Source organism: Sceloporus occidentalis, unplaced genomic scaffold (assembly GCF_023333645.1).
Source record: "Sceloporus occidentalis isolate IW3139 unplaced genomic scaffold, rSceOcc1.0.p SCAF_1, whole genome shotgun sequence".
Taxonomy (NCBI): Eukaryota; Metazoa; Chordata; class Lepidosauria; order Squamata; family Phrynosomatidae; genus Sceloporus; species Sceloporus occidentalis.
Window position 1 is genome coordinate 294,495,219 of NW_028316981.1, and position 14,087 is coordinate 294,509,305.

General features: G+C 41.2%; 1 protein-coding gene across 1 annotated transcript in view; it reads left to right on the forward strand.

The window, feature by feature from the left end:
• Positions 1-14,087, forward strand: part of LOC149324092 (complement component C9-like) — a 33,684-nt gene that overhangs the window by 3,741 nt on the left and 15,856 nt on the right. Inside the window, exons 2-6 of the mRNA XM_089496266.1 lie at positions 330-423; positions 4,193-4,337; positions 5,468-5,615; positions 7,292-7,430; positions 8,596-8,823. Of these exons, the coding sequence (XP_089352392.1) occupies positions 330-423; positions 4,193-4,337; positions 5,468-5,615; positions 7,292-7,430; positions 8,596-8,823 (754 nt within the window). The remainder of the gene's footprint in view (positions 1-329; positions 424-4,192; positions 4,338-5,467; positions 5,616-7,291; positions 7,431-8,595; positions 8,824-14,087) is intronic.

The following is a 14,087-nucleotide window of genomic DNA, read 5'->3' on the forward strand; positions in this document are numbered from 1 at the left end:
ATTGATGAAATGCACAAAAAGAAGCCAGAAACATTTACTGATATACCTTACCATGATTCATCGACATAATTCCCATTTCCTCATCCCTTGTTAGCAGCAATGGCTCCCTGCCCAGAGGAAGAGGCATGGAGATAGTTTTCCCCATATGATTAGCCTCACATATAGGATAATTCTGTTTAACACATGCACTACTGAAACCACACTGAACAGTATCCTGTCTTTTTCCATGTGTGCATGCACCAAAGAACAGCTGTGCCCAAAGATTTCTCTTGATTTCAATTTTCTAATGTAATGCTCTATAAGACTATTTTGTGTTTATCCAACACAAGGTTGCCAAGAGAACCCAATGAGCCACCACCCATTGATTGCTTGCTGAGTGACTGGAGTGAGTGGGGGCCATGCCATCCCTGTGCAAACGAAAGAGTAAGTGATAAATAGGTAGCATAACCTCTAGCTGATATCTGTACTTTACAGAAACTGATACAATTTGTGATGGATAGGCTTGGCCTTATGATAAGCCATAAGAAATTTTACATGGTTCAAGCTATAATTGACTAGAGCTGTCAGGTTGGATAGGGAATGGTAGAGCAGGAAATGGTGCCATAAAGTGCCATCCATAGGACAATGTTACCTGTTCTCCTTTACCTTCCATAACCCAACTTTCAGGTTCAGGCATCCCCTCCCAACTCAGTTGTTTCTTCATGGTGGAGGTGGGGTGATGGAATGAAGCACCAGTCATAAGAATATTGCTGAGTATTCCTCTGTGCTCCTTCCTCCTGCTCTCTACCAGAAAGACAACAACAGTTTTGGGAGGGGGTTGGTGAAGCTGAAAGTTGGAATTTGGAAGGTATAGGAGGACAACTACCTTTGCTCCCCTTGACGGACTTTTCTAATATTTCTGCCTGCTCTACTATTCATTTGGGATTAAAGGTACAAGAACTTCTCCCTGTATCCAACCTGGCAGCTCTAAGTGGAAATTATGAGCTTTCTTGGCAAATGTTCAGGAGGGGGAAAGTCAGTAATATCTGAGGGTCTGTGACTCCATCAGCAAATTATGAACTTTGGTGGCCTTAGTGATCTAAGGGTTTGTAAGGAGAAAAGTACATTATGATTGTTGGGTGCTTAGAAAATTGACTTGTGCTGGACATCCAGTAGGCATGCACATCTTCAAGCCCTACATCAGGAACCCACCTAATGTGTGCACTGTATTTGGTCAATGGAAGCAGAAAGAGTGACACCTGCTAGTAAAGTGTAGTGTAGTTTCAAGAAGGTTTCTACAATAGTGGCTGCATTCACACTGCAGAATTAATCCGTTTTGACACTGCTTTAACTGACACAGGCTCAATGCTATAGAATTCTGGGAACTGTAGGTTGTTGTGGCACCAGAGCTGCTCTCTGGTGCAACAACAAACCACCATTCCCCGAATTCCGTAGCATTGAGCCCATGGCAGTTCAAGCAGTATCAAACCAGATTAATTCTGTAGTGCTGATGCAGCCAGTATTTCCAAACCTGGTGCCCTTTATTGTCCATGCTGCTTGTGGTTGATGGGAGATGTAGGCCAATGTATCCAAAGGGCACCAGGTTGGGAGACATTGATATACAGCATCTACAAATGGTTTAATGAGAGGTAGATTTAAAACAAAAACAAAACCTGCCTTTTGCTCTTTCTAATATTAAAATAATATATGTGGCAGGGTCAACCTGAAGAGCATGAGAATTGTAAGATATGTCTTTTATTGCTTATTAGAAATCTGAAAGACAGACTAACAACACATGATATAAGAGCCTTATCAGATCATTAAAGCCTAAAACAAAGACATATATCCAGAGACAATCTTATTTTTTTAATTTTCTGGATGTTCTTTGGATCAGAATTTCTTTTCTCTTTTGAAGATGTAGGCCTCATATAGTGAGCTTCATATTCAGTTATGGATATGAACAACTATAGGGCATTCTCTTTGTTGCCATTCTTGAGCAAGGTAATCGAGAGGGCAGTTACTGTTCAACTCCAAGCTCTCTTGGATGAAACCGATTATCTTGACCCATTTCAAACTGGCTTCAGGACAGGGTTTGGGGTTGAGACTGCCATGGTTGCCTTGACCGACGATCTGCGTCTGAGCATCGACAGGGGCAGTGTGACCCTGTTGGTGCTTTTAGACCTCTCAGCAGCTTTTGACACAATAGATCATGGCATCCTCTTGGATCGCCTGAGGGGATTGGGAATTGGAGGCACTGCATTGCAGTGGTTCCATTCCTTCCTCTTGGGCAGATCCCAGAGGGTAATGCTCAGGGACAGTGGCTCCAGTAAAAGGGAACTCACCTGTGGAGTCCCACAGGGTGCTATCCTGTCCCCAATGTTGTTCAACATCTATAGGAAGCCACTGGGTGAGATCATTCGGAGTCATGGAGCTGGGTGTTATCAGTAAGCTGATGACACCCAAATCTATTTCTCTATGTCGCGTTCGTTGGCCTCGAATTCTGATGGCATCTCCTCTCTCAATGAATGTCTTCGGGCAGTAATGGGCTGGATGAGGAAAAACAGATTGAGACTGAATCCAGAAAAACCCCAGGTGCTCACGGTAGCAACCCCGAAACCAGGAATCGGGTTGCAACCTCCAGTCCTGGATGGGGTCACACTCTCCGTCAAGGACTGCGTTCGCAGTCTGGGGGTGCTCCTTGATTCGTCGCTCCTGATATCGAATCAGGTAAATGCGACAGTCAAGAGCGCTTGTTATCAGCTTCGGCCGATATGCCAGCCGTGCCTTTTCCTGGAAGTAAGGAATCTTGTCCACGTGCTGGTAACCTGACGTCTAGATTTCTGTAATGCGCTCTACATGGGGCTACCCTCGTACTTGATCTGGAAACTGCAACTAGTACAGAATATGGCAGCCAGAGTAATTTCCGGAACATCTAGGAGAGACCGTATTACCCCGGTTCTAAAGTCCCTCCACTGGATGTTTATTAGTTTCTGGGCCCAGTACAAGGTGTTGGTTATTACCTTTAAAGCCCTAAATGGCTTGGGTCCAAACTATCTTCGGGACCGCCTTCTCCCCTATAATCCTCCCCGCGCACTCCGGTCCTCTGGGAGAGGCCTACTTCAGCCACAAACATCTAGGCTTTCAGCTATCTCCCAGAGGGCATTTTCCATTGTCACCCCCAGACTGTGGAACAGCCTGCCAGATGAGATCCATCTGTTTACATCCTTAGCCAGCTTTAAAAAGGCTTTTAAGACGAATCTCTTTCGGCAGGCATTTCCAGAATAGAGAACCCGGCCTCAGGAAACTCCTATGAATAAATAGATACCGCCTCTCCCATTGATTATTGTTATATTGATCATTGTTATGTTGTTTGACCTTTGGGTCAGTTTTAACTTGTATGGTTTTAATTCTCTATCAGATTTAATACCTTTTTAAGGGGGGGGAGGGTACTAGGGATTTGATATGTTTTGTATTTTTAACTTGTTAGCCGCCCCGATTGTTCTCAGAGGGGCGGGATACAAATAAATTATTATTATTATTATTATTATTATTATTATTTATCAAAGCAGCCAATATAGGAGTAAAGAGCAGGAAAAGTGGAATAACATCTATAGAACTTACTGTGGAGCACAGCCAGGTCTGCCATTCAACAGGGTGAAGTAACCTGCTTCAGCAGCACTCTGAAGAGAAATAATCCAGTTTGACACCACTTTATCTGCAATGGCTCAGCCTTATGGAATCCTGAGAATTGTATTTTGTTGTGTGACACCAGAGCTCTCTGACAGAGAAGCCTGTAAATGTCTGACAAAACAATAATTCCCAGAATTCCATAGCACTGAGCCATATCAGTTAAAGTGGTGTCAAAATGGATTATTTCTGCAATGTGGAAGCAGTCTGAAAGAGAGTGAAGGAAACTGGTGTCAAAATGATGCAGCAAGACTTGGCCTAAGCTGGGTTCCACGTTATACACTTGATTTGGTCGCTTGTTCCAGTTTTCAACTGTAAGTCAGCTTATACCTGTAATACAATGTATTTTTATCCCATTGTGTAAACAGCACAGTTTAACATTTCTATTATATTATATTATATTATATTATATTATATTATATTATATTATATTATATTATATTTGTGCTCATGTTTTTACGGTTGTTCTTCCCACCCCATCCCACTGATTTTATGCACTTTAAAAAAAAAACTTTCCCTCCCAAAGTATCGCTCCAGGAGTGTCTTGAAGTATGGGCAGTTTGGAGGAAAGGCATGCATGGAACCCCTGGGACACAGAGAAAACTGTCAGCCTGACACCCCCTGCATTGAGGAAGAAGTGGAATGTGGCAAAGACTTCAAGTGTGAAAATGGTAGACTCTACTACTTCCATATTCTTTAAAATGATGATGATGTTTTTAAAACTGTATTTAACTGACTGAAGCCTACATTCTGTCATTGACAAGAATGAATCCATTGAACCAATGAGTTTAACCTACGTATCGACTCACCATTCAGCAGCTGATTGAATAGGTCTGCTGTAGGGTGCATCTACACAGTAGAACTAATGCAGTTTGGCACCACTGTAACTGCCATGGCTCCATCCTGCAGAATCCTGGCATTTGTAGTTTTGTGAGATGTCAGCACTTTAAATTAAAATTTAAAATTTTGAAATTAGAAATTTTAATTTTTAAAAATTATGGGGTCCCTTCTTTTTTGTCCCACTGAGCTTCACCTCATTCCCACCATCTCGTAAAGCATTTTAAAGAGATACAGGCAAATGCCACAATGTTTCTGCCAAAATACAGGTGTTTGAGCAGCAGTGGTGTCACCCCCCCCCCCTTAGGGTGTCACCTTGTGTGGTCTGCCACCTCCCAGTGATGGCACTGTTCTCGGGTGCCAAAAAATGTCCTGCAATAACCCAAAGAAAAGAACTAAACAAACAAAAATGGAAGTGGCAAAAAGTCACTGTCTTGTTTTGAAAGGGAAGGGTTTTTTCTACCCCCCCCCCCCCTTTAATGCTGAATCTTGCAAAAGGGCCCCCTGCAACCTTCTGGAGGCTTCCAGGGCTGCTGCCACACTGCAGAAATAATGCAGTCTGACACCACTTTGGCTGCCATGGCTCCAGGCTATGACATACTGGGGTGTGTAGTTTGTTGTGTTGTCTCACAGAGAAGAATGTCTCACAAAACGACACATCCAGAATTCCATGGCTCTGAGCCACTCAGAGCCAGTGCAGTCAAAGTGGTGTCAAACTACAATAATTCTGCAGTGCAGCTATAACCTAGGAGAGGGAATTCACTTTTGGAAGGGACCAGAAATAGGGTGGTTCAGGAAATCTTAGAGCCACAAAAACAGCATTTGGAGGACACATGAGGCCCCAAGGGCTCACCTTCCTATCCCCGCTGTAAACCAAGCAATATTAAGATATATGGGGTGGTTGTGGTAAGGACAGTGCTTACAAGTTAGAAATCTTTTCTTTTGTTCTCTTTGTTGTACTTAGGACACTGTATAAAGACAAGGTTGGTTTGTAATACAGAGGATGACTGTGGAGACATGTCCGATGAAGCAGATTGTGATACTTACCGCACTGAACCCTGTCGTGATCGTATTCTTGATGTATCCGAGCTTGGACTAATTGCTGGCTGGGGGTAAGGCCTGGGAAGTGTGTCCATGAGAATAATCAGAAACAGAATCTTGTGGGTCTCTTTTTCTAACACTAGATTGCTTACAATTTTAAAAAGGTGTAAAGGATGGCTCCCTCAGATGACAAGAGACAAAAAAGATGGGTTTCTTTATAATAATGGAAGGACCATGCAGATGAGATATGCACCTTGTGTTGTTCATGAGACTTTTGTCTGGATGTGCAGATATTTCATGCTCTCCGCTTGCAATTTCATGTCATGAAAACACTAGAAATCACCACCTGCTAATCTTCATATTATTGGCAATAGGTCCGTCCTGTTTCCTGGCATTATTTGGAACATGTAGGTTCCTCATTCAGAATACCCTTGGCCTCTTTTTCTTTTTCTCGCATTAATGGCATTTATATTCCACTTTTCTTCATGAAACACGAGACAGCATACATAGGCTGCATTTGCACATATTGATAACTCAACTTTCCTGGCTTCGTCTGGTAATTCTGAATAAATATTATGGTAATATACACTGTCTGTTTTGCTCCTGCCTTTGTTCAGGTGGGTAAAATGAACAAGATGACACCTTATATGCAAGATCCTGATTTATTGCTCCTCAACAAACTTTATAATCCTAGCAACAACCATATTGCTAGCTTACAATTCTGGTTTATTTGGGGGCAAACAAAGCAGCATCCCATGTTTAGACATTACTATAAGTTATGCTTCCTCAATAATTTTTCTGTTCACAAGAAAACTGAAGCAAAGTTGGACTGCATAGGCTGTACTCACTCCCAGTAAGCCTTGATAAACTAGGAATCTTGACTAATGTGCAAATATAGCCATGGAGTACATTGATCATTCCCTACCAGGCACTATTTGTATGTTTGTGCACTGTTTCTATGTTGTCTTGTATATGATTGCCACAGAATTCATTGCCTTTCATTATTGAAATGTATGTGTGAACCAAAGATATGTGTGAGTATGTATGTATGGACAGATGAATGCATGACATTTGAATGGTGTAATTAGCATAGCAGTCTTGAATACAAACATTCCTGCAAGGTGTTGGAAATGCAACAATGCTCAGCATTTATGGAGTGAAACAGACTCTTAGGCTGCATCCACACTTCAGAAGTAATGGTTTTTCATCACTTTAACTGCCATGGCTCAATACATATAGTCTGGGAGTTGTAGTTTTGTGAGATATTTTACTTTCTCTGTCAGAGAGTTCTGCTGCCACAACAAATTACAGATCCTAGTATTCCATAAGATGGAGCCATGGCAATTAAAGAAGTGTCAAACTGCATTATTTCTGCAGTGCAGATACAGCTTTTGAAACAACAGCAATGGTAGGGATAAGTAATTTTCAGTGACCCACAGTTTCCTCATCTCTTGTCTATCCATCCTAACCACTCTGAGATGCAAACAGACACTCTTAGGGATCTTTCCTTCCCTACCTTTATTTTTTCACCTACCAAAAGAGAAATTAGCTTAGTTCAAGCTACCATTAGAAAGCTTTCCTATATTTAATGGAACTCTTACAACAAAGCATTAGTTTGATGGTGTTAATTTTTGTTTTGTTTTTTGGTGGTCTTTTAGCCATTGATGTCTTTACCCTTAATCAGAATTGCTGACCTCTGCACACTTGCACTTTCCATCAAAAATTAAGTTACAATTTGTTCTCTCAGTATTAACATTCTAGGAATGAAACCACAGGCAAGCCCATTTAACAACGAGCTTTTCAATGGAATGTGTAACAGAGTCCGCGATGGTAATAGTGGCACATATTATCGCATACCTTGGAATGTTGCTGGGCTACATTATGAGGTAGGCCCCTGCTTTTTCCTCTAGAATTAAGATTACTTTTTGTACTGGGTCCAGACACTATAAATTCTGCCTTTTATCTTCTCATGCCAATGCTCTTTTGATTGTTGAACTCCTTCCAATTAGCTGTAAGGTAATTTTTTCTTTAGTCTTCAGCTTGATGTCAAACATACAGTATGATTCTAGATTTTTTAAAACAACAACAGAATCTGGTTTTGCATTGAGGTGATTTTATTAAGCACCAAAAGCAGTACAAATGTTATGAACACTTAAAGCATCACACCAGATTTGGCCCACTGTGTACAGTCACCATTGTAGTTGGTCCAAGGTAAAATGTTCTGGGTTGGCCCCAGATTAAGCAGCCAATGTAGACGTGCCTGAAATCATGCAGCCTTCCACGTGTTGTTGGACTGCAAATCCCAGCAGCCATAGTTAGCATAGCCAATGGTGAGACATGCTGAGAGCTGCAACAACTTCTGGAGGGATTCATGATTCCCACCAATATTGTAATCAATATTGTAAAATATTGTAAAAAGAAGAGAATGGAACACAATGATGGGACATCATGGGATACTGAAGTCACTTCACACTCAGGTTGCTATCCTTGGCCCATCCTTTTGTTATCTCTTCCCCCTCCATAATTCCTAATTCATTTTATTCTTCTGTTGTTAAGATTATAGTCAGAATCATGACAGTGTCTTACATAAAAGTAAATTTCCCTATGGAGGCTCTTGGCTGTTTTTGTCTCATGCAGAATGTCCCTATTCAGTTTAAGGTTGTGGAAACAGAGTTGTGCATCTGGTGTCATTGTGCAAAATTCTCATGTGGTGCTTTTGAACAGCATTTCTGCACGTTCCCATTATATACAATGGCATAGTAAAATGGTGTTCCTTCAATAAAATGGCAAAATGGAAGGGAAAATATGGATTTAGGTAGTAGCACCTGTAAAGGAAGAATTTGTTGCTATAGTGGCTTGTTCCAAATACCCTGTATTTACTGACACTATGTGGGACGGCCTTGAATATGTTACATGTCAAACTGAGTGTTTTATAAGATTTTTTAAAGATGATCTAAGCCATGCTATCTGTCATTGGCCAGCAGAGGTGAGATTGCTTTACCCATCTATTAAACACCATTTTAATTATAACTTTCTGTTTGTCCCTCCAAGACACGAGGAGATAAACGCATCAGAGCTGCGTTCTACGAGGACCAGGTGACTTCCCTGAAAGAAATGCTAAGTGAAACACAGCAAAATTTTCAGATATCTTTATCTCTGAAAATGAATCCTACTGAGACAGAAGAAACAAACAGTTCACTCTCATTAGATCACAAGATGGAATTTACATCTTCTAAAACCAGTAGCATCAGTGACTTCTTAAATGAGTCCAAAGGAAAGGTAAGTTATCAAAAATAGAATTATCAATGAGTCCAGGAATCTGACATTAGCATAAGGTTATAAATGCAGATTTATTAAGACTGTATTCTCTGTACACTTACGTAGGAATAATCTGCATTCACTACATGGGCTTGAGGGGTGCATCTACACTGCAGAAATAAACATTTGACACCACTTTAACTGCCATGACTCCATCCTATAGAACCCTTGGATTTGTAGTTTTGTGATGCACCAGCATTCTTTGAGTCAGCATGGCATAATGGTTTTGATTTGGACTATGGCTCTGGAGTTCAGGGTTCAAATTCTCACTGAGCCATGAAACCCACTGGGGGACCTTAGGAAATTCACATTCTCTCAGCCTCAGAGGATGACAATGGCAAACCCTATCTGAACAAATCTTGCCAGGAATCCACTATGATAGGTTTGCTTTCGGGTTGCTATAAGTTGGAAATGACCTGAAGGCAAACAACAACAAACAACAAAGCACTCTTTGACAGAGAAGGCTAAATACCTTGTAAAAATACAAATCCAAAGATTCCACAGCACTTACAGTTGTGTCAAACTATATTATTTCTATAGTGTATATGCGCCCTGCAACATCCTAGTAAGAGCGTATGGGAACAAACTGTAATCCTGTAAACCTTTTTCTCCTGAGAGTTCAGTGGCAGAAGACAAGGAGTTCAAAGGTTTCATGAAAGAGGTCTATACACGATTTCTTTCTGAGAGAGCTTTGATTTTTTTAAATTTTATAATTATATATTTTAATATTGTTGTATTGTTTTTAAATGGTATTGTTTTATACTTGTTCACTATCTTGAGTCCCTATATTGGGAGAAAGGGGGGATATAAGAAGATAATAATAATAATAATAATAATAATAATAATAATAATAGATACCACCAGCGGGTATAATTATCCCTTCTGTGGTGATAAAGCTTGCAAAATTTCAGAAAGGCATAGGGCTTTTTTTGCAAAGAAATTCTTGGAAGTCTTGGATGCTGCAAAACGAAACAAAACAGACACCAAACTTTAAGTAATCCTCCTTGTATGTTGTTGATCATATTCACTACGGGATATGTTCATACTGTGAAGTCGAAGGCTTTCATGGCTGGCATCAATAGTTTTTTGTGGGTTTTTCAGGCTAAGTGTCCATGTTCTAGCAGAGTTTCTTCCTGACGTTTCGCCAGCATCTGTGCCAGAAAAATCAGCAGTAGCAGAATATGCTACAAACCACCCTGGGCATAAAATACTGTTAGAAAACACTGAAATTCTGGACCATGCCAACCACTACCATGTCAGGATGCACAGGGAAGCCATTGAAATCCACAAACACCTGGACAATTTCAACAGGAAAGAAGAAACCCTTAAAGTAAACAAGGTTTGGCTACCAGTCCTGAAAGATAGCAAGATAAAGACTCAACAAATGCAAATGAGAACTCTCCCAGCAGACAATGAGCACTATCAAGCAGACATTAATCCTCTTGTGCAGACCCTCACACCCTGAGGCCTGCCATTAGCAACAGACAATATACATGCAAATCACTCCTGCCTTTCCAGGTAACACAATATATATAGCCATAGAATCATAGAATCATGGAATCATAGAGTTGGAAGAGACCACAAAGGCCATCCAGTCCAACACCCTGCCATGCAGGAAACCTAAATCAAAGCATTCCTGATAGATGGCCATCCAGTCTCTGCTTAAAGACCTCCAAAGAAGGAGACTCCACTACACTTCAAGGGAGTTTGTTCCACTGTCAAACAGCCCTTACTGTCAGGAAGTTCCTCCTAATATTGAGGTGGAATCTCTTTTCCTGCAGCTTGGATCCATTGTTCCTGGTCCTGTTCTCTGGAGCAGCAGAAAACAAGCTTGTTCCTCCTCAATGTGACACCCCTTCAAATATTTAAACAGGGCTATCATATCACCTCTTAATCTTCTTTTCTCCAGGCTAAACATCCCCAGCTCCCTAAGTCTTTCCTCATAGGGCATGGTTTCCAGACCCTTCACCATTTTAGTCACCCTCCTTTGGACACGCTCCAGTTTCTCAACATCCTTTTTAAATTGTGGTGCCCAGAACTGGGCACAATATTCCAGGTGGGGCATGAGCAAAGCAGAATACAGTGGCACTGTTACTTCTCTTGAGCTAGACATTATACTTTTATTGATGCAGCCTAAAAATGCTTTGGCCTTTTTAGCTGCTGCATCACACTGTTGACTCATGTTCAACTTGTGGTCTACTTGGACTCCTAGATCCCTTTCACTTGTAGTCTCATTCAGCCAGGTGTCCCCCATCCTATATCTGTGCATTTTATTTTTCTGTCCTAAGTGCAGTACTTTACATTTCTCCGTGTTGAATTTAATTTTGTTAGTTTTGGCCCAGCTTTCTAGTCTATTAAGGTCATTTTGAATTTTGATCCTGTTCTCAGGGGTATTAGCTACTCCTCCTAATTTGGTGTCATCTGCAAATTTGATGAGTATGCCCCCAATTCTGTCATCCAGGTCATTGATAAAGATGTTGAACAGCACTGGCCCCAGGACAGACCTCTGTGGGACCCCACTGGTCACTTCTCTCCAGGATGAAAAGGAGCCATTGTTGAGCACCCTTTAGGTTCGGCCAGTCAACCAATTACAAATCCATGTAACAGTTACCTTGTCTAGTCCACTTTTTACAAGCTTGTTTGCAAGAATGTCATGGGGAACCCTGTCAAAGGCCTTACTGAAATCAAGATATACTATATCCCTTCATCTACCAAGATGGTTATTTTATCAAAGAAAGATATCAGATTTGTCTGGCATGACTTCTTTCTCTGAAACCCACATTGACTTTTTGTGATTATGGCATTGCTTTCTAGATGTTCACAGACTCTCTGTTTAACGATGTGCTCTAGAATCTTTCCTGGTATTGAGGTAAGACTATCTGGATGATAATTGCTGGGATCCTCTTTTTTCCCCTTTTTGAGGATGGGGACAACGTTTGCCCTCCTCCAGTCTGCTGGGATTTCTCCTGTTCTCCAGTTTTCAAATATGATCGCCAATGGCTCCGATATTACGTTTGCCAGTTCTTTTAATACCCTTGGATGTAGTTCATCTGGTCCTGGAGATTAGATTAGATTAACAAGATATTCCTGTACTATCTCTTTACTTATTCTGTGCTGAAATTCCCCTATTCTGTCCTCTGCTCCATTATCCTCAGGTTGAGCTCCCTTTTCCTTTTCTGAGAAGACTGAGGCAAAGAAGATGTTGAGTAATTCTGCCTTTTCTCTGTCCCCTGTTAGCATTCTGCCATCTTCTCCACGCAGTGGCCCTACCGTTTCCTTTTTCCTTTTGCTGCGGACATATCGAAAAAAGCCCTTTTTATTGTTTTTAACCTCTTTTAGCTTTTCTGACTTTACCCCTACACATGCCTTTGAATTCCATTTTTGTGATTTCCCCCTTTTTCCATTTCTTATACATGTTACGTTTAAAACTTAGCTCAGTTGTAAGTTCCTTAGTTATCCATCCCATTTCCTTAGTCATCCATCCCATTTCTTGAGACATCTCCCTTTTTTCTTTCTCACTGGAACTGTTTGAAATTGTGCCTTCAGTATCTCCCTTTTGAGAAACTCCCATCTGTCCTGAACTCCCTTCTCTTTTAGTATTTCTCACTACAGGATCACCCTCAGTATTTCTCTACGTTTACTGAAATCCGCTCTCCTAATGTCTAGGATGTGTGTCTGACTATGCCTGGCTTCTCCTTTCCATTGTATAACAAACTCCAGGAGAACATGGTCACTTCCACCTAATGATCCCATCACTTGCACCCCATTAACCAAGTCATCCTTGTTGGTTAGGATCCAGTGTTGCCAACAAGCCTCGAAGATAATTCCCGAAAATGTTTGTCCAAAACACGCTGAATCCCCCCAGATCACATGGAATATTCAGTCACAATTCCTGGAAAATTCCCATAATGTTAAAATGGCGGATGTTTTGCAAATAAACGTAAACATAATTGAATAAAAATAATTGTAACTTATTTCAACCCTCAAAATCACCATTGAACCAAACAAAGAATCTTTCAGTCCTTTTAAGATATTTATTTTGACATGAAGGGGGTTCAGGAAGCTTTGTGCCAAATAGAAATGTGTTAGGCTGCAACCGCACTGCAGAAATAAATCCAGTTTGACACCCTTTTAATTGCCATGGCTCAGTGCTATGGAATCCTGGGAATTCTAGTTTTTGGAGACATTTAACCTTCTCTCTCAGCAAACTCTGGTGTGACAACAAACTACAATTCCCAGGATTTCATAGCACTGGGTCATGGCAGTAAAAACGGTATGAAATTGGATTGTCTCTGGAGTCTGGAGTGAAGATGCAGCCTGAGTTGGGTCCAAGACACACTGCAGAAATAAACCAGTTTGAGACTGCTTTAACTGCCCTGGCTCAGTGCTAGAGAATCCTGGGAATTGTAGTTTTGTGAGAAAGAGCTCTGGTGCCACAATGAACTACAATTCCCATGCATCTGAGGAAATACGCTTAAGTCTAGGAAAGCTCATGCTGCCAACTTTTCTTTCAGTGAGACTCAAAGGTGCTACAAGATCTCTCTATCATCATCACCATTATTATCGTTATTAAATCCAAATGCAGCTGAAGAACTGGACTTAAATTGGCAACACTGACATCCTGTAGACTCATTCTCTGGGGCTGTGATCTGGAAGCGTGCAGGCAATTCCTTTGTTCAACCAGGGAATCCTGGGAATTGTAGTTTGTTGTGACATGTTGAGACACTGCTTTTACCAGCCAGGGCTCCATGCATGAAATTCTGGGCTTGGTGGTTTGTTGTGCCCAGAATCACATCATTGCAGGGAGCCTTGCAGTTAGAAGCAGTGCCAAACTGGATTATTTCTGCAGTATGGATGGCAATGGAAAAGAGAACAAAAAAGAGAGCCACAAAACAAAATTCTGGGAAGACAGGGCAGGGATGCCAATTTACCAGGTGCTCTGCCCATGCTCAGAGGCATATTTAATCACTAACACACACACACACACACACACACACACACTCAGGGACATCACATTCACATCACACAACCCAAATGGTCTTCACAGTACAACAATGACCCTGAGAGGTAGGCTTGGGACACTCTGCCCAAGCTCAGGAATTCAGAAATTCAAATGTCACTCTCAGGCACACACAGAAGTCCACAACATCAAGCCATGATACCATGATCAAGTATTGCCTTTGTGTGCCTTAAAACTTATTTCTTACTTGGAAATCCAAGGCAAT